The sequence below is a fragment of the Melozone crissalis genome, unplaced genomic scaffold (assembly GCF_028551555.1).
Source record: "Melozone crissalis strain CALT ecotype California unplaced genomic scaffold, PUWL_Pcris_2 ptg000032l_1, whole genome shotgun sequence".
NCBI lineage: Eukaryota > Metazoa > Chordata > Aves > Passeriformes > Passerellidae > Melozone > Melozone crissalis.
In genome coordinates, this window is record NW_026535810.1 from 2651870 (window position 1) to 2672587 (window position 20718).

The 20718-nt window shown below is 40.6% G+C and overlaps 1 protein-coding gene across 1 annotated transcript in view; it reads right to left on the reverse strand.

Moving 5' to 3' along the window:
* Window positions 1-4420: 4420 nt before the first annotated feature.
* LOC128940156 (M1-specific T cell receptor alpha chain-like) overlaps window positions 4421-20718 on the reverse strand; it is a 272849-nt gene continuing 256551 nt past the window's right edge. The window contains exons 4-7 of the mRNA XM_054281462.1: window positions 10057-10320; window positions 8336-8383; window positions 5779-5888; window positions 4421-5341 (exon numbers count right to left, since the gene is read on the reverse strand). Of these exons, the coding sequence (XP_054137437.1) occupies window positions 5336-5341; window positions 5779-5888; window positions 8336-8383; window positions 10057-10320 (428 nt within the window). The 3' untranslated portion in view covers window positions 4421-5335. The remainder of the gene's footprint in view (window positions 5342-5778; window positions 5889-8335; window positions 8384-10056; window positions 10321-20718) is intronic.

A 20718-nucleotide genomic window follows, 5' to 3' on the forward strand; every position in this document is an offset into this window, starting at 1 on the left:
GCTTCAATCCACACCCAGAAAAACCAACAGCTGGTACCAGCACAGCTCTTCACTGGACACACTCCAGCCCCTCAAAGTGTTTTTAAAGTGAGGAGTTCAGAACTGAGAGCAGCACTGGAGCTGCAGCCTCACCAACACACACAGGGGTGATCACTGCACTCTCCTGGTACAACCCCGGCTGCTGTTGTCTTTCTTGGCCGCTTGGGCTCACTGTTGGCTCACAGCTGGAGCCAGCACTGCCAGGTCCCTCCCTCCAGAGCAGCTCTTCAGCCTCTCCTCCTCCTCCTCCTCCTCCTCCTCCTCCCCAGCCTGGAGCTGCAGGCCCTGCTGTGAACCCAGAGCTGGAGCAGCACTTCATCCTCATGGCCTGGAGCTTTGCCCACTGATCCAGACTGTTCAGCCTCTCTAGAACCTTCAGGAGGTTCTGTTCTCGTGCTTGTCTGGTTTTCTCTGCAGCTGAAATTCTGGGGAGGTAAAACCTTGAGAGCTTTGGGACTCCATGGCGTGGAAATGTTTGTGTGCTGCACTGAGGGGATGGAACTTTGGCTGTCTAGTGGCTTCAGGACCTCTCAGAATTCAATTCTGGCTCCTCTTAATCACCTTTTTAACATTTCCAGCTGTGCTGGAAACTCATTTAACATTTCCATTACTGTGCTGCAGCCAGTAAACCCTTAGCCAAATCTCTTGTCTGACACAGGCTGTGAGGTGAGAGGGGTCAGGGGTTCCCTGTCCTGGGTGATGGAGTCTGGCTCTGTGTCAGCGATAAAGAACTCGTGCCAGTGCTCCTGGAGTTGCTTGCAATGACAGCAGGGCAGTTATGGGCAAAATAAGCCCAAAAAAGGACCCACGTTAACAGAGGATTAACCCTTAAAAGCAATAACTTGTTGCATATTCATACACCTCATACATGATGCATAAATTCCATTCAAAGACAGGATTCTGTCTGGGCAGTGTCAACTTCTTCCTCTTAATCCTGAGAGATTAAGAGGAAGGGCACGTTATTTATTGGCTTAGGAGGGAAAGTGTGAATATGAAAATAATTACTATGCACTTTGTAAAACATGAGCAATACAAAAGAAAGATGGAATACTTAAGACAAAATCACCCACTTTTGTCATATTTCGAAGTCCTATCTGAATTGCTTTGTCCACAAATAGCATCTTCAGAGCTGAGTGAGGCAGGAAGAAGTTCATTTCTTCTGATAATGGAGTAATAAATTCTCTTTCTCTGAAAGATTCAGGTGTCCTGTGGCTGCTATCTCTGTGTGAGCACCTCATGCCTTTCTTTAAAAAAATATCCTATATATATAGTTTCCATTTAAACATTATGTTGTAACCTAAACTCTATTTAACACACTACTAAGGAAATTAATACAGCATCACTTTCTAACATAACACATATAATATTAATTTTAATATTTGCAGAAAGCCAATCATAAAATACTCATTTTTCACATTTGTTATTTTGCCTTTTATTAAAAATTTCTGTTTCCAACTGAAGTACCACTGAAAAACAGAAAAGCTAAAACCAGAGGCATCACCCCCTCAACACTTTATACTGCATTTCTGCCCTCCTTTTCCTGCCCACTCTATTCATAGCTCAATCCTTCCTGCTGTGCCCAAAACAACCCCCCAAGTGCAGCCTGTGGTGAGGGGGGCACCCCTGAACCTCACTCCACTTTGGCTTGTGGTCTAACGGCTGCTGTTCTTTTCCACAGCCCCTGCCCTGCCTGCCACGTGCCACCCCAGCCCTTGGTGCTGCACTTTCCAGAGGAAGTGGTTTTTGTGGTGGGGCTGCAGGCGAGCGCCAGTGCTGACCCAGATCTCGGTTGTGGCGTCATGGAACTTGTGCTGTGGCCTCTTCCTGCCCCAGCTGGGTCCCCAACCCCTTTGCATCCTGTGAAAAAAAAATGGGTATTTTGTGATTGGCGTTTGGCAAATATCCGATTTTATCAAATATTTTTTTGATTTTTGCAAATATTTTGCAAATAATCTGTTATGTCAGAAAGTTATGCTGTGTTAATCTTAAGTAGTGTGTTAAATAGAGTTTTATATTATAACATAATGTTAAAATAGAAGCTATGCTATGTAAGATACTTTTTTAGAGAGAAGTACTCACACTGAGATAGCAGCCACAGGACACCTAAATCCTTCAGAGAAAAAGAATTTATATTATTGCTCTCTTATCAGAAGAAACAAACTTCTTCCTGCCTCGCTCAACCCTGAAGACACCTTAGGATTAAGAGGAAGAAGTTGACGATGACCAGACAGAATCCTGTGTTTGAATGGAATTTATGCATCATGTATGAGGTGTATGAATATGTGTGAAAAATGTGTATTTTATGATTGGCTTTTCACAAATATTAAAATGAATATTATAAGTGTTGTGTTAGAAAGTTATGCTGTGTTAATATTTTAGAAGTGTGTTAAATATAGTTTTAGGTTATGACATAATGTTAAAATAGAAACTATGCTATGTAAGATACTTTTTTTAAAGACAGGATTGAGGTACTCAGACCAAGATAGCAGCCACAGGACACCCAACTCTTTCAAAGAAAAAAGAATTTATTGCTCTCTTATCAGAAGAAATGAACTTCTTCCCACCTTGCTCAGCCCTGAAGACACCTTAGGATTCAGAGGAAGAAGCTGACACTGACCAGACAGATTCCTGTCTTTGAATGGAATTTATGCATCATGTATGAGGTGTATGAATATGCAACAGGCTATTGTTTTTAAGGGTTAATCCTCTGTTAACTGTGTCCTTTCTTGGGCTTATTTTGCCCAGAAAGAGGTACCTGGACCATCTGTAACTCTTTTTTTCTATTGTCTCATACTGTCCTAATTCAAATTGTCCAAATTTTTATTACTCTAATTATATTGCTATTTTTCTAACCATTTTATTACTACCAAGCTTTTAAAATTTCAAAAACAAGCGATTGGTGTTTTTCACACACATCCTGTCCTGCTGGGTTATTTCCTGACTTTGCTTTGCTCTGTGGTTTTTGTAGTTCGAAATAAACAAGAAAATGCAGGGAAGGGGGGGCAGGTTGTGGTGGTGGGAGATTGGTAGTCTGATATCTGAAAGTTGCTTTTGTTTTTAAAATTTTAGAGGTTTAATATAATAACATAAGCTTTTCCTGCCACTCTGGGGACTGCTGGGAGGTCCAGGCAAGGTTCAAGCTTTGCAGGGAGAGTTCTGGGGTTTCTCTCAGAGTATTCTTCTCATTTCTCCCCCACACAGGAACCTCTGATGATGCCTTAGTGGGGAAGAGGATTTACAGTGACTTGTGTGAGACAGAGAGAAGTTTGAGAAGAGGATCCTTTCTTCTGTTCTTTTAGTGTAGTTTTAATATATAATTTTCTTTTAATATAATATATAAAAATATTATACTAATACACTATATTAAATTATGAGATATTGTATTAATATATTATATTAATATATTATATAATAGTATATAATAATATAGTGTATATAATATATTAATGTTAATATATAATATATAATATATAATATATAATATATAATATAATATATAATATATAATATATAATATATAATATATAATATATATAGTATATAATATATAATATATATAATATATTATATATATCATATATTAATATATAAATATATTATATTGAAATTATTATATTAATATATCATAAAATAATAAATCAGCCTTCTGAGACATGGAGTCAAGATTCTCATCTCTTCCATCGTCCTGGGACCCCTGTGAACATCACCATACCCTGAGTTTGGCCAAGCCATGATTTTGTTGTCTCCACCCCAAAGCATCTTTGATTGGTCTCATGTGGTTGTTTTTAATTAATGGAAAATCAGAGTCCAGCTGTGTCAGACTCTCTGGTCAGTCACAAGATTTTATCATTCCATTCCATTCCATTCCATTCCATTCCATTCCATTCCATTCCATTCCATTCCTTTGCAAGCCTTCTGATTAAATCCTTTCTTCTATTCTTTTAGTGTAGTTTTAATATATTATTTTCTTTTAATATAATATATTAAAATATTATCTTAATATGTTAAATTATTATGACATTATATCAATATATTAGATTAATAAAATATGTCATAATAATTGATAGTTATATATACTGCATAAATATTAATATATGATAACATAATAATATATAATACAATAATATATATAATATAATGTATTATATTAAATTATTATTATATATTATATTAATATACCATAAAATAATAAATCAGCCTTCTGAAACATGGAATCAGATCCTCATCTCTTCCCTCATCCTGTGACCCCTGTGAACACCACCACACCCTGAGTGTGGCCAAGCCATGATTTTGTTGTCTCCATCCAGCCCAGCCCAATGCCTCAAACAACAAATACAAGACACAAACAATTTTATCATTTTTTTAATAAGAATTTTTTGATAACAGCCTAAAGAAATGCCAAGACATCTGGTGGGTGCCAGGAGTGTCCATGGATTAGCAGCATGCAGATGCCACAGGCAAGCACAGTTCCAAGGTGGGCACATATGGACAGGTAAATATTTCAGTACATTTTTATGCAATTGTTACAAAAAGAGCTTTGGAGATCTCAGGTTGTTAGAAGCAAACAAAAACAACAAAAGTGGTTTGTAGTTTTACAAAAGTGGTTTGTATTTTGAACAGAAAGCCAGATCTTAAACTGGTTTAAATTAAGAAGTGTTATGGTCAGATAAACTTTTAAAAAATCCTTTTAAATATTTCTTCTGTGACATTGAAGTGGCAATTTCACTGCATTTGGAATTTCTGGGAGACTGCAGCTCATCCTTTAGGGGAAAAATGCGATATCTTGCTCTAATCCACCAAAAGGTGACAGGACAGTACATCCTGATTCAGTTTCCCTTCACTTTTCAAAGTGTTTCATTTGCACCTGAAAAGGTTTCTGGGGGTGCACCCTAAGAGATATGAACAACCTAAAGCTACCGAAATAGGAAAAAATCCCATTCAGATGATATTTAGCTTGCAGTTTTTAACACACAGCACTGCTCCAGGCAGAAATTGTAATTTTAATAGAAGTAACAACTTGGCAATGTGTAATTATAGCAAAGTCTGCTTCATGCAAAACAGGCACAGTGTGGTGAATGACCCAGACATCTGGAGGGCAAAACACTGGAAATGTTTCATTTTGAGCAGTTTTGTAGCAATGCAAATAAAGCAATTTAGAATCAGATGGCTGGTGTGATGTGTAAGAGCAGCAGGGGATGTTCCTTGCACAAGGAATTTCCCTGAGCTCCCTCTTGCCCACGATGCTCTCTCAAAGCTGAGGGGTTTGGTAATTCAGGACTGCCCCAGCTGGTTCCTCTCAGTCCTGTAACAAAAACAAAGGTTTGTTAAATCATTATTGGTTTAAAAATTGTCTCTGCACAATTGTAGAGCTGAAATGTCCAGGCAAGAGAAAAACAGACACTGGGAAAAGCTGATATATTAGGATTTATATTAAAGTCAGTAACCATCCAACTTTCCCAGCTAGAGACACATGAGGGGAGAAATCTGATGGATGAGTGCAGGCAAGGGAAGGGATGGATGTAGAAATAAAGGGGAGAAATGTCTTGAAAGGGAAAATATTTTCTTATGGACCAGGAAGAGCACTTGAGGGGTGGGTGAAAATGGTATGGCCAGAGGAATGGAGGGATTTTACTGGAAAAATTCTGGATAGACTGCAAAAACAGCTTTTCCAGAGAGAAGGAGCATTCACAGCTGAAGAACCAATCCAGATGTTCTCTGACCCCTCACAAGCATCCTCACCTTTTTTTTCTTCCACACAAGCACTGTCATCAGCACGTTAAAAATTACTATTTTCATTAAAATGATTTTGAGGCCCAGCTGTGACAAAGAAATGGTGTTCAAGTGCTCATCTGGAAAAAAACAACAGAAAATGAGAGTTAAAAGAGCACTGAGACATCCTCATGTCCCACACAGACTCAAAAGCTCTTTTTAACAAAGTTGTTCCATTGTGTCATGGAGTCAGCTGGTGGGGCAGGAAATGAGATAGGGAGTAGGACTCAGAAACTTTAATTTCTTCCATTCAATAACCACTTAATTATCCAATTTGCCACTCTGCCAGCCACCTAACTGGTTTTAAATACTGTGCTCTGTAAATCCAGGATGCTGGAGCAGCCCTCCTTCCTCTCTCTAAATTTTTTTAGAGATGGACAGGGGTAAAGCAATTTTGATTTTAATCACAGAACACAATTTTATTTGTATTTTATATTAATCTGAAGTTACAAAACCATTAGTATTTGAAAAGAATATAAATCTATATTGTATATTATAGAAAAATATATATTGTATAAACACACATTATATAATATGTAAATATATAGTTATATAATATTTAAATATATAATTTATATAATAATATAAAAGAAATGCATTCTATTTCTTTTATATATTTCTTTTAAATATATATATTTATATTTTTTTATTAGAAACCCATTCTTTTGTATATTCTCCATTAGAAACCCATTCTTTTATATATTCTTTATTAGAAACTCATTCTTTATACATTCTTCATTAAAAACCCATTCTTTTATACATTCTTCATTAGAAACCCATTGTTTTATACATTCTTCATTAGAAACCCATTCTTTAATATATTTTTCATTATAAACCCTTTCTTTTATACACCATTCTGATACAGGTGGACCTGACTGGTAATTTAATCAACACCATTTGCTAACTGAGAATACACCCTTTGGTAAACATCTTATGAGAAAACAACTGCTCCAAACACTGCAAGATTGTTTAATTCTTTCTCTCAGCCTTCTCAAAACTCCTCAGAACAATTCCTGGGGAAGTTTATCTGGCTTTTCTCTCTCTTTGACTAAACTGTGAGCATCCCCACAGCCCAGCCTCAGTGACCCAAGCACAGAAACCACTGCTAGCTGCTGTCCCACGAGGTGTTTGTGCACCCAAAATAACCCAGCTCCTCTGAGGGCTGAAATGCAGCAGTGCTGACTCATAGCAGGACCTGGAGCCACTGTGGGGTAGGCTCAGAATGATGTTTTTCTCAAGATATTAAACTTTCAGCAGCAGCTCTGTGGTGAGTCAGAGCAAGAGCTGCATGAAATTATCAGCTTGGATCAGCAAGGCTGTACAAACACCACAACTTTCAGCCTTGGTGTTAAAACCTGTGGGGGCCCTTTTGGGGAAATTTTCTGTCTTTTTGCTGCTTCAGAAAGAATTCTGCAGGCAGGGTAAAGCAGCAAAAACTTGGGAAGATGAGAGAGAGAGAAGTCTGGTCAGAGAGAGAGAAAGCCAAATAAGCTTTCTTTATATATTATATTATACTATATATTATATTATACTATATTTATATTATACTATATTTATATTATACTATTATTATATTATATGATATTTTTATATTTATATAATATATATTTATTTTATATAATATATTATATTATTTGTATAATAATTTCCCATTAATTGGCCTGAGAAGCTTAGGGAGCTGGGGATAAACAATGATAGCCAGATATTAAACAATCTGCAGGTTGTGGTTTTTAACAACTTGTTTTGCTGTTTTCCTCATAAGGTTGTTTACAAATGGAAGTCTTGTTAATTAGCCAATCATGTGAAATGTATTCATTGGTTTCTCTGGGTCTGGATTGAAGGCATTTGAGATGGTATTTCATGTTCAGACTCAGGTGTTTATTATGTCTTATCAGTAAAACAGTCTCACTGCTGTGAGTTGGGCAGTTTTCATTAGAAGGCACAAAATGGCCAACAATCTCTTGGTACAAGGGCTTTTAAGGCTAAACTATCCAATTAAGAACTGACATCTGGATTATTTTTCCCTTTTAACCCAATAACTGATCCCAATGTGGACTTTTCTGCCCAGTTACAAAATGCCACCCAAACCCATGGAGAAGAAAACCAGGATGACACCCTGTGCCCTCCATCTTGCTGCCATCCACAACACACTAAAAATCCCAAACCCTCAATTTCTTACCCAGTGATGCACCTACACTGCTCTCTATAATCCATTTCACACTTTTGTGGGTTCCAGTCTGTCTTGAAGTGTGGGAAACTTTCTCCATGGATGAGGGTCAAAGTCAAAGCTCCCCTGGGACAGCCCAGAGCAGACAGAGAAATATTCCCAATGCTCCGGGTTTCCACACTATTGATTAAATAACCAATCAGGTCCAGCTGTAGCTAACTAAGCTATAAAAGGGGAGAGGATCAAATAAATGGGATTTTGCCCTTTGCCTTCTGATACAACTCTGTCACATCTCTGACTCAACAGTGACAGGAAGACAATTTAGGGCAAGCTTTTCTCCTAAAATGCTGAGTCACATACCTGTCCTGAAGTGGAGGGACAGCCCTGTGACACAGACAGCACTGGAACCTGCAGAGAGGGACAATAAATTGAATTAATTACAAAAATGTTCTTCTTCAGAGATCTATAAAGATATCTCAGCTTAGAAGGACTAAATTAGGATTTCTGGCCAACAAACCCTCCCATAAACACTCTTTTCTCCTTTTTTCGGGGCAAGCATAAAATATGATCTAATTAAACTTCAATGTTCCATTGGACAAAGGAATTTCAAGCTTTCTATCCCCCCACAGTGTGTTCTGCTATGACTATACCAGTCTGCTGATCCTTAATCCTGGTTCCAGCAAGGAGGAAGGAGAGACCATAAACAAAGAAGAGACCATAAACAAAGGAGAAACAATAATCAAAGCCATCAAAAAAGTTTTTTCTGTTCAAGAGAGAGGGGGAAATGTGGGAAATGGATTTGTAGGGAATTCTCCAAGCCTGGCAGAAGGCTCAGTGTGCATCAGTGTGCACACTTCTTATCTCTTATCTGGAGATAAGAAACGCTGACTTGGTAATGCCATGGAACAGGACAGACATTGCTGAGAGAGAAATGGAACTAGAAACAAGTTTCAAAGGATGGTTTTATAAATAAGATTAGATTTATTTGGAGAAATAAAACTATGAAAGATGCATTTAGTAGGACCCACAAGGGGTAATTTTAGATTATTGGATTTAAGTTTTAGATTATTGGATTTAAGGCATTTACAGCATGGTGTTGCAAAAAGCTGTCAGTCAAATAAATGTTTATAATGTTTCCCTTTTTCAAGGCTGAAAAATCCCAATTCAGCCTCGAGAGATTAAGTAATACTGTTTCTTGGGAAAAGGAACTATTGCTTGCCAGAGGCTTACAGTGTGGGAAATGAATTTATAGAAAATTCTCCAAACAAGTTTCAAAAGGTGGCCTTACAAACAAGACTAGACACTTTACAGAAATAGAATTATGAAAGATATATTGTAGCAGGATCCACGAGGGGTAATTTGAGATGACTTTCTTTAAGGGATTTACAGCATGGGGTGACAAAAGCTGATGGGCCAAGGAACACTTATAGTGTATTGTAATTAGAAAATAATTAGCTTCTGATTGTGATGGCGTGAATTATAACATCTGTATTGTGTCACCATTCACATGAGACTGAAAATAGAATAAAAGCTTTTAAAACACCTCTCAGCTGCCCCATCTCTTCGTCAGAAAATGGATTAATCTGGCAAGAAAACAAAGGCAACAAAGCAGCATTTGTGATGGTGTTCATAGGGATTCTTGGATGAGGGAAGAGATGAGGATCTGACTCCATGTTTCAGAAGGCTGATTCATTATTTTATGATATATATTACATTAAAACTATACTAAAAGAATAGAAGAAAAGGTTTCATCAGAAGGCTAGCTAAGAATAGAAAAAGAAAGAATGGTAACAAAGGTTTGTGGCTGGGCTCACTGTCCGAGCCAGCTGACTGTGATTGGCCATTAATTAGAAACAACCACAGGAGACCAATCCCAGATGCACCTGTTGCATTCCACAGCAGCAGATAACCATTGTTTACATTTTGCTCCTGAGGCCTCTCAGCTTCTCAGGAGGAAAAATCCCAAGGAAAGGATTTTCCATAAAAGATGTCTGTGACACAACATTCCTCTGTCCTGTGGGACCACAGTGGAGCACCCAGAGCACCTCCAACCCTGGTGACAGCCCCAGAAATGCCCTTACCACTCTCAGGGTCCTCTCCCTCCAGCTCTCCAAAGCCCTCGTGGCTGGCAGCACAGTGCAGGTGGTCACTCGTGGCCCAGTAGGTGGACAGGTAGCTGGACTCCTCGCTGTCCCCATCCGTGGCCACCCCCACCACAGCAGATGTGTGCTGCTCTGCTGAGCTCAGAGTGAGCTTCTCAGGGGAGTAATCTGTGATGAGGCACATCTCCAGGCCCTGGGCATCTTTGGAGGTCAGCCTGTAGACTGAGGGAGATGGAGTGACTTCTGCAAAGAGGAGAAAAGAAGATTTAGGTCAGATTACACATCCATAGTTCCTTGCAGTCTTACATAGAGCCACTTGGAAATGCAGGATTCTCCATTATTCCAGGGGGAAGCTGCTTGCTCATTGGGATTTTGTGCCAGGACACCTTTAGAGAACCAAAATATCTACAGCTGATGATGCAGAAGCTGCTTCTGTGTGACCGTGTTCACAGGGGTCTGAGGATGAGGGAAGAGATGAGGATCTGACTCCATGTTTCAGAAGGCTGATTTATTATTTTATCATATATATTATATTAAAACTATACTAAAAGAATAGAAGAAAGGATTTCCTCAGAAGGCTAGCTAAGAATAGAAAAAGAAAAAATTATTACAAAGGTTTGTGTGTCGGATAGAGAGTCTGAGCCAGCTGACTGTGATTGGCCATTAATTAGAAACAACTCTATGAAACTAATCACAGATTTACTTGTTGCATTCCAGAGCAGCAGATAACCATTGTTTACATTTTGTTCCTGAGGCCTCCCATCTTCTCAGGAGGAAAAAAACACAAGGAAAGGATTTTTCATAAAAGATGTGTGTGACACTTCTATTGTGTGGGAGACACAGAGGCCAAACAGAATCCCTGGAACATCTGAAAGGACTGATGGACATCCACACCTGAATGTCCATACCCAACCCAGCCATTCCTCTTGGGGACAACTCACTGGACTGTCACCATGGCCTGGTGACATTCTAAATCATGGCCTAAAATCATCCCAGCCTGATGCTGCTGGGACTCCCTCACCTCCCCTGCTCCCTTTGGTTTTTGGATTTTTTTTGACTGTTTGTTAGGGAGAGGAAGGCAGGAGCTGCTAAAATGCTTGATGATAAAATACAGATGTATATTTATATCCCTGTATAAAACACAGATGAGCCAGGGTAGATCACTGCCTTGGGGCACATGGAAATGAAAGAGAATAGGAAGAATATGTCAAGCTGCTCTTTCTCTCTCATCACCAGCACTGTGCTTTCTGAAGAGATAAACATCTACCTCACTCCGAATTAGGGTGTTTTTCTCCTCTTCAATCTGTGCAATGCTTTGATCTTGAACACACAAAACAATAAAGACTGTTTTTCACAGGAAGCCTCAGCACTTTTGCAAAATATTAATTTCCTGTTCTTACTCAGAGTGGTGGCTGCCTCCGCTCTGGTGCTGCAGTTCCTGTAAGTTCCTTGGTTTGTTTGCCCATGAAGGTTTGAGATAATTTTGGTAAAAAACATCGACTTTAACCACAGCCCTGTGACCTGTCATTCTGGCTTGATGAGGTGATAAATAGAGGTGATAAATAAACAGCATTTCCAGCACAGGCTGGAGATGCTGTTTATTTATCACTTCTATTTATCACCTCTATTTACAGCAAAGTGAGAAGTAAATAATGATGCTCTGAGCTTTCCAAGCTGCCCAATTCCATCTTTACTGAAGGATGTCTTCCAGGTGTAAAAATGACAAAGTTTCTCAGGAGGTTCATGAGCAGCCACTTGAAGTCTTTTTGGTCTTAAAATGTCACACAGCTGGGTTAATCCATCTCAGAGTGGATTAGATGGGAAGAATTGCTCCTTGTGACCCCCAAAATATTTTGTTAACATTGAAGGAGCAGAAGGGACATCATAGCAATGTTCTCCTGAGGTTTAGATGGTGCCCAAGTAGAGGTGGGCAATGCCCTTGACAGCTGCCATTGCCCAAATCTTTGTGTGTATTAACAAACTTGAAAATTAGTAAAAAAATCAGGGTAAAAAAAAAATTAGTAAAAAAAATCAGTGTAAATGTACCTGGCAAAACCAGAAGTCTCGTCCCAGATCCAAATGTGAATTTGTAATTACTCCCAGAGCTACACAATAGCAAAGGCCTCTACAATATCCAGAGCAGCACTGAAAGGATCCTTCAGCAATTAAATACTCCATTAAAAAATCCTGTTTATCTCTATGAACACACAGATCCATTTACCTGGGTCTTTTCCACCTATTGAATTTCTTTTAATGTACTTTGCATTTTGCACTCCCAAACACACTCTTCTTAATATTCCTCTCATATTTGTCCCATTGTTTCCAGACAGCCACCTGCACCACAACTCCTATTCTCCATCTTATTCCTCATTGATTTATTCTGCCAGTCAGATTCCTCTCTCAAAAATTAATTTAGGTACCAAAAAAATTTAAATTTCATTCATTTATAAAATTTTATTTATTTATTTATTTTACTGCACAGCTCCCCTAGGGACTGATGGTGCAGTGAAACCTCCATCATCCCATTCTCTTAATTATTTTTTTTTGCCACCTGAATTAGTCAAGAGTGATTCCAATAAAGCTGCCATTTAGTTTTTGACTAAAAAGCTCTTTTTGGTGAGCAATTTCTTTGAGCCATTTCATTGCTCATTCTGCCACTGAACCCTGGGGTTTCAGGATGTGTTAGGAATGTTCCTCCAGTGGGACTATGGAGCAGCTGCACAGAGATATGGTAAATAATGGTAAATCTATGGTAAATTTACCACAATGGTAGATCTGGAGACACCTACATGAACTCAGAGCTCTGATTTATAGGTCCTTCAGCTTGCTAAGGGCTCCATATAAACTTGACATTCACATTTCTCTCAGATGTTTTTGAAGAGGGTCAGGAGGGTCATTTAAAATAAAATTATTTTCCTCACAGGCTTCCAGAAGGAATCATTTCCCTATATTGCTGTTTTATAACTTTAAGAATAAAATAATGTTGAAATTATCTTAAGAATCACTACCATTTTAAAAAATGGAAACATTACTTTTCAGGTGTAAACTCACTCAATTTAGATACTAAACAACCCTAAATATATTTTTAAAGAAATTTGGAAAATTTGGTACATTTACAACAAATATCAATATCTTGGCAGGTGTTACTTTCCCTTTTACAAAGGTTTCAAACAAGAGAAGAGGTGTAGGGTTTTGGGGGAATTTTTTTTTCATACATTTGTGGGAGCAACAGTCAAAGCACACTTTTCTATCTATCATTTTTTCCTCAGAAAGAATATTTTGAGGTAAGGATCGCCTTTCTGTCCTTCAGTAATTAACTTTGCTTCTTGCCTTATTTCCCCTCTATCCAAATATTTCTCCCACCCTCAGTTTTAAGGCTGGTCCTGCTGTTCTCTACCAATTCCAGATTCTCATTTCTAATGTGCTCCAAGCTCCACCTGGATGTTGTAGGACAAGGTAAATCAACACAAGCTGGCTGTGACATCAACTTGGTGTCATCCCTGAGCTCCCTGCCTTGTGTTTATATCATTATATTATCGTTATATTCTGTTTATAAAGAGAAACCCACCCCTAAGGTTACAGCTTAAGGATCTCCACAACACTGACCCAATATGTGCATTTTTATGTCCAAATACAATTATGAGTCTCGTTATCTCCAAGTATTTCTATCCACATACAAGAAAAGTCCTTTTTATCTCCTTCAGCTTTATGAAACCAGTTTCACCCATCTGCATTTTGCTGGGCTGTGCTGGCTCTCACCCTTTCACTTCTCCTCTGCTTGAGGAGATTGATGTAGGAGCCCAAATCCTGTTGAATTCCCAAGACAAATCCTCTTGCACATGTAAAACATCTGCCATGTTCATTCTCAGGAACAAAGAGGGCAGAATATCCTTGCAGCCATGGAAATCACTTAATACCAATTGAAAATTCCTTGTCCTGTTGCTAAAATATTGTGGGGCAGCAAAATAATTTGTGAGCAGAAAGAAGAACTTCTACCTGAATTCTACATGAATTCTATTTGAATTCTACCTGGATTCTACCTGAATTCAGACATACCTGGAGAAACCACCAGTTTGGTTCCAGCCCCAAAGGTAAGCTTGCCGAAATTCCCAGAATTACACTGTGGCACAGCCCTTTGCAAAATGGTGCCCTGGGCTGGCTGTGTGCTGGGTGAAGGCTGCAGAACATGGCAAGGCTTTGTTGGGACCAGCTCACGGAATGACAGAATAAATGAGGTTGGAAAAAGAGCTTTGAGATCATCAAGTCCAACCTGCGACCCAACACCTCCTCATGGACTAAACCCTGGCACTGAGTGCCATATCCAGGCTCTGTAAAACCCTCCAGGGATGGTGACACCACCCTCTGAAACCAGCTTCACCCCTCTGCATTTTGCTGGTCTGTGCTGGCATTCACCATTTGTCTTCTCCTCTGCTTGAGGAGATTGATGTAGGAGCCCAAATCCTGTTGAATTTCCAAGACAAATCCTCTTGCACATGTAAAACCTCTTCCATGTTTATTCTCAGGAACAGAGAGGGGAAAATATCCTTGCAGCCATGGAAATCACGTGCTCTGAATACCAACTGAAAATTCATTGTCCTGTTGCTAAAATATGGTGGGGCGGCAAAATAGGCAAAATAATTTGTCAGCTGAAAGAAAAACTTCTACCCAAATTCTTTGTTAATTCTACGTGAATTCTATCAGAATTCAGACATACCTGGAGAAACCACCAGTTTGGTTCCAGCTCCAAAGGTAAACTTGACATAACCCCCAGAATTACACTGTGGCACAGCCCTTTGCAAAATGGTGCCCTGGGCTGGCTGTGTGCTGGGTGAAGGCTGCAGAACATGGCAGGGCAAGGTTTTGTTGGGAGCAGCTCACAAAATGACAGAATGACAGAATAAATGAGGTTGGAAAAGAGCTTTGAGATCATCAAGTCCAACCTGTGACCCAACACCTCCTCATGGATTAAACCCTGGCACTGAGTGCCCATCCAGGCTCTGTAAAACCCTCCAGGGATGGTGACACCACCCTCTGAAACCAGCTTCACCCTCTGCATTTTGCTGGGCTGTGCTGGCTTTTACCATTTCAATTCTCCTCTGCTTGAGGAGATTGATGTAGGAGCCCAAATCCTGTTGAATTCCCAAGACAAATCCTCTTGCACATGTAAAACCTCTGCCATGTTCATTCTCAGGAACAGGGATGGAAAAATATCCTTGCAGCCACGGAAATCACTTAATGCCAACGGAAAATGCATTGTCCTGTTGCTAAAATATTGGCAAAATAGGCAATATAATTTGTGAGCAGAAAGAAGAACTTCCACCTGAATTCTACATGAATTCTACCTGAATTCTACATCAATTCTGCCTGAATTCAGACATACCTGGAGAAACCACCAGTTTGGTTCCAGCCCTAAAGGTAAACTTGCCATAATTCCCAGAATTACACTGTGGCACAGCCCTTTGCAAAATGGTGCCCTGGGCTGGCTCTGTGCTGGGTGAAGGCTGCAGAACATGGCAAGGTTTTGTTAGGAGCAGCTCACAGAATGACAGAATAAATGAGGTTGGAAAAGAGCTTTGAGATCATCAAGTCCAACCGGCGACCCAATATCTCCTCATGGACTAAACCCTGGTACTGAGTGCCCATCCAGGCTCCGTAAAACCCTCCAGGGATGGTGACACCACCCTCTGAAACCAGCTTCACCCTCTGCATTTTGCTGGGCTGTGCTGGCTTTCACCATTTTTCTTCTCCTCTGCTTGCGGAGATTGATGTAGGAGCCCAAATCCTGTTGAATTTCCAAGAGAAATCCTCTTGCACGTGTAAAACCTCTGCCATGTTCATTCTCAGGAACAGAGAGGGGAAAATATCCTTGCAGCAATGGAAATCACTTGCTCTTAATACCAACTGAAAATTCATTGTCCTGTTGCTAAAGTATTGTGAGGTGGCAAAATAGGCAAAATAATTTGTCAGCTGAAAGGAGAACTTACTCTACCTGAATTCTAAGTGAATTCTGCCTGAATTATACGATGAATTCTACCTGAATTCAGACATACCTGGAGAAACCACCAGTTTGGTTCCAGCTCCAAAGGTAAGCTTGCCATAATTCCCAGAATTACACTGTGACACAGCCCTTTGCAAAATGGTGCCCTGGGCTGGCTGTGTGCTGGGTGAAGGCTGCAGAACATGGCAAGGTTTTGTTGGGAGCAACTCACAAAATGACAGAATAAATGAGGTTGGAAAAGAGCTTTGAGATCATCAAGTCCAACCGGCGACCCAATATCTCCTCATGGACTAAACCCTGGTACTGAGTGCCATATCCAGGCTCCGTAAAACCCTCCAGGGATGGTGACACCACCCTCTGAAACCAGCTTCACCCTCTGCATTTTGCTGGGCTGTGCTGGCTTTCACCATTTCAATTCACCTCTGCTTGAGGAGCCCAAATCCTGTTGAATTTCCAAGAGAAATCCTCTTGCACGTGTAAAACCTCTGCCATGTTCATTCTCAGGAACAGAGAGGGGAAAATATCCTTGCAGCCATGGAAATCACTTGCTCTTAATACCAATGGAAAATTCATTGTCCTGTTGCTAAAATATTATAGGGCGGCAAAATAGTTTGTGAGCTGAAAGAAGAACTTACTCTACATGAATTCTACCTGGATTCAGTCATACCTGGAGTCACCACCAGTTTAGTTCCAGCTCCAAAGGTAAACTTGCCATAATTCCCAGAATTACACTGTGACACAGCCCTTTGCAAAATGGTGCCCTGGGCTGGCTGTGTGCTGGGTGAAGGCTGCAGAACATGGCAAGGTTTTGTTGGGAGCAGGTCACAGAATGACAGAATAAATGAGGTTGGAAAAGAGCTTTGAGATCATCAAGTCCAACCTGCGACCCAATATCTCCTCATGGACTAAACCCTGGCACAGGGTGCCCATCCAGGCTTTGTTAAACCCTCCAGGGATGGTGACACCATCCCTTCCCTGGGCAGACAATTCCTGTGTCCAATCAGTGAAGAATTTTTCTTCTTTCAGTGAAGAATTTTTTTCTGAAAAATTTTGCTTCTTTCACTGAAGAATTTTCTTTCAGTGAAGAATTTTTTTGCTGATGTCCAACTTGAACTTCTCCTGGTGCAGCTTAAGGCTGTGTCCTCTGTTTCTCTCAGTGGTCACCTGGGAGAAGAGCCCAATCCCACCAGGTTGCACCCAGCAAGTTTTGATAGAGAAGAAAAGAATTGCTGAGCCAGTTTTACTGGATAACCAAGGAGGCAAAGGGTGTGTTAGTTAGAAGGGGTTTTTATGACTTAAAGCAAAGGATAAACCCACCCCAAACAAGACGTTTTTTCCAAGCACAAAGATAGACAGGCAAACAAGGCAGCAAATGTTGCAAGTAGAAAAAAAGGTCTCAGAATTTTCCACTGCAAGAAAACTGAAAAACAACTTCTGGCTTAAACTGTAATGTACTAACTTTTAGTGATTGGAGAAGAGTAAGATGAATATGGTAATTACAGTAGTTATGATAGCCTGTAGGTAATAGTTAAGGTATAGATTGGTTCTACTGTATGAAGATGCTAAGCAAAGAAAAGTATAGAATGCATTGTAACCAAAACCTCAACTTTTTGGACCTGAAGACCATGAAGTCCAATCCATACACCAGCAATTCCAGGTTCACCCCTAAACCATGAAATTTAGCAGGGAGTGTCCAATCACATCCTCCCAATCCCCAATTTTGGCCCATGTGGGAAACCCAAATCCAGGGCAGGGCTGCCAACATCGTGCTTCCCAAAGCTGTGCCACTCCAAACAACCAAGAACAGGAGAGAAAATGAAGCAATTCCCCCTCCCAGGTCAAGTGCTTGCTCACCTGGCAGGACTGAAAGCACTGTCCCCTTGCCAAAAATGACTCTGGCTGCCACATTTACACCCTGACACATTTCCTTGCAAAAACTTCTCTGCCAGCCCTGCACCTCATCTCAAGCAAAATTCTCCAGGTTGTGTCACAGACATATTTTCTGAAAAATCCTTTGCTAGGATTTTTTTCTCCTGAGAAGCTGGGAGGCCTCAGGAAGGAAATGTAAACAATAATTATTTGCTGCTGTGAAATGCAACAGGTGCATCTTTGATTGGTCTCATGCGGTTGTTTTTAATTAATGGCCAATCCCAGTCTGGCTGTCTTGGACTTTCTGGTCAGTCACAAGATTTTATTATTATTCCTTTCTATTCCTTTCCTTGCAAGCCTTCTGATGAAACCCTTTCTTCTATTATTTAGTATATTTTTAGTATATAATTTTCTTTTAATACAATATATATAATAAAATAATAAATCAGCCTTCTGAAACATGGAGCCAAGATTCTCGTCTCTTCCCTCATCCTGGGACCTCTGTGAACACCACCACAAGGTTGGAAAAGCCCTCCAAGACCATTAAGTCCAACCCATACCCCAGCAGTGCCATGTTCACCCCTAAACCATTAAATTTAGCAAGGAGTGTCCAAACACATCCTCCCAATCCCCAAAATTAACACGAAGCACCCACAGCTCGTGCCATTCCCATTTCTCTCTCTGGGTTGTGGCTCCAGTTCTGCAGCTCCCAGCAGTAACCCAGAGATCACTGCTGGAGCTGCTGCAACAGCCTGAACTGCATTTTGCTCCTCTTTGCAAACATTACCCCTATTTTTGAGTGGGCTGAAAATCTCAGTGTCCCAAATCTCAGAAATCCTATTTAGTCTCACACATCCCTGCTCTTGCATTTCACCAACATGTTGTCACTTTTCCAACAATTCTTTTCCCCAGCACTGCCACGTTTCCAGAACACACTGGACAAGCACAAAGCCTCCCACTTATTCCCTCAGAACACCCAAACCAGCCCAGATTTCTCCACAAATCCACTGTACTTGTTGCAGCTCAGCATTGTCTGGGTCCATGTCAACACTGTTGGGTCCAGCTTGGCCCAGAGGGGAGACAACTCACCTGGGGCAATGACAAGCCTGGTTCCACTCCCCCAGACTGGCTTCCCCCAGTTTGCATTGGTCACACAGTGTGAGAGCTCATTACAAAATGGGCTGGGGTCCCCTTAGCCCTGGGGCTGCCCCTGCCAGGGGCTCTGAGCAGATTTCCAGAGATCTCCTCTGGCTTCTCTTTGCCCAAACCCCAATTCTCTGTTCAATCCCTGGGAGAGCTGCACTGGATTGGGGTCACCAAACCTGGCAGAGATGGGGAGAAGCTCCCCCTCAGTTATCAGGGGGAAATTTGGGATCCCTGCCCCAAAGGCTGCTTGCCCTGCAATGACAGAGGGATAGGAAGAACCCCCTGGCACAGAACACCTGGCCAGCAACCCAGATCCCAGCTCCAGGAGGCACCTGGGCAGTGCCAGAGGTGTTCCAGCAATGCAAGGAAAATCTTCCTCGTCCACAGCACACAAAACACTAAAGATAGCTTCCAATGGCAAATTATAAAAGCCACTTAAAATGTATTTTAAAATCCACTTAAAAAGCCACTTAAAATACTTTAAAAGACATTTAAAAATTTCTTAAATCAGAAAAAGGCCTGAAAGATGCTTTGTATGGCTGGATTTTACGTTGTGAGCAAAGTTGACTGGATGACCTTTTCCATTTCTAATTTCTACCATTCTGTGAGTTTGAAAGATACAATCCTCTGCTGCTTATAAACCAGGAAATGTTACAATTCTGATCTATGTCATATGGATTTTTTTGCCCTTTCTACAAGACAGACAATGACAAGGGGGGAAAGGCAGACAAGTCTGGCTCATCCCAATTTTGGCCCATGTGAGAAACCCAAATCCTTGGCAGGTCTGCCAATACTGTGCTTCCCAAATCTGTGCCCCTCCAAACAACCAAGAACAAGAGAGAAATGAAGCAATTACATTTCCCAGGCCAAGGGCTTGCTCACCTGGCAGGACTGAAAGCACTGTCCCCTTGCCAAAAATGACTCTGGCTGCCACATTTACACCCTGGCACATTTCCTTGCGAAAACTCCTCTGCCAGCCCTGCACCTGATCTCAAGCACAGAGCAGCTGCAATTCCAGGCACCATCAAAGCTTCCTGACACAAAAGGTTCTATTACCTGAACGAGGCAACATCTGTTCCCAGCTCCTGCCTGAGAAGCCACAGCTCCCTTTGCCTTTCTGAATTTTGGGCAGCCATGAGAGACAAGTGGCAGCCATGGCAAAGCTTTCCCAAAAAACTTTCTACCAACCTATGAAAAATGCCTTCACTCTAATAGAAATTAAATCAAGATTTAACACAAAATGGAACAACTGTCCCCTGGCAGTCTCCCAATTCAGAGTTAGACACTGACTAGCAGATTACATTGGCTGACACTTAGAGAACTAGAAAAATATCTTGGGTATTTGCTTTTTGAAAATCTACATGTAATTCTGACAGTGCTTGGGTTCATAGGCAGCTTGTCACAGAGACAACACTGCGGCATTCACTTTTTCTGAAAAATACCTTTTTCCAGGATTTTTCTCCTGGGAAGATGAGAAGCCTCAGAGAAAGGAAAACAATTCTTTTCTCATTTGCTTCTCCTCTGTTTTGCCCCTGTGGAAGGTGTTTGGATATTGTTTACCCACAGGTGATTGTTCCATTGGATTCTGCTGTGAGCTGTTTTCACTCTTTGGCCAATTGGGGCTTGGG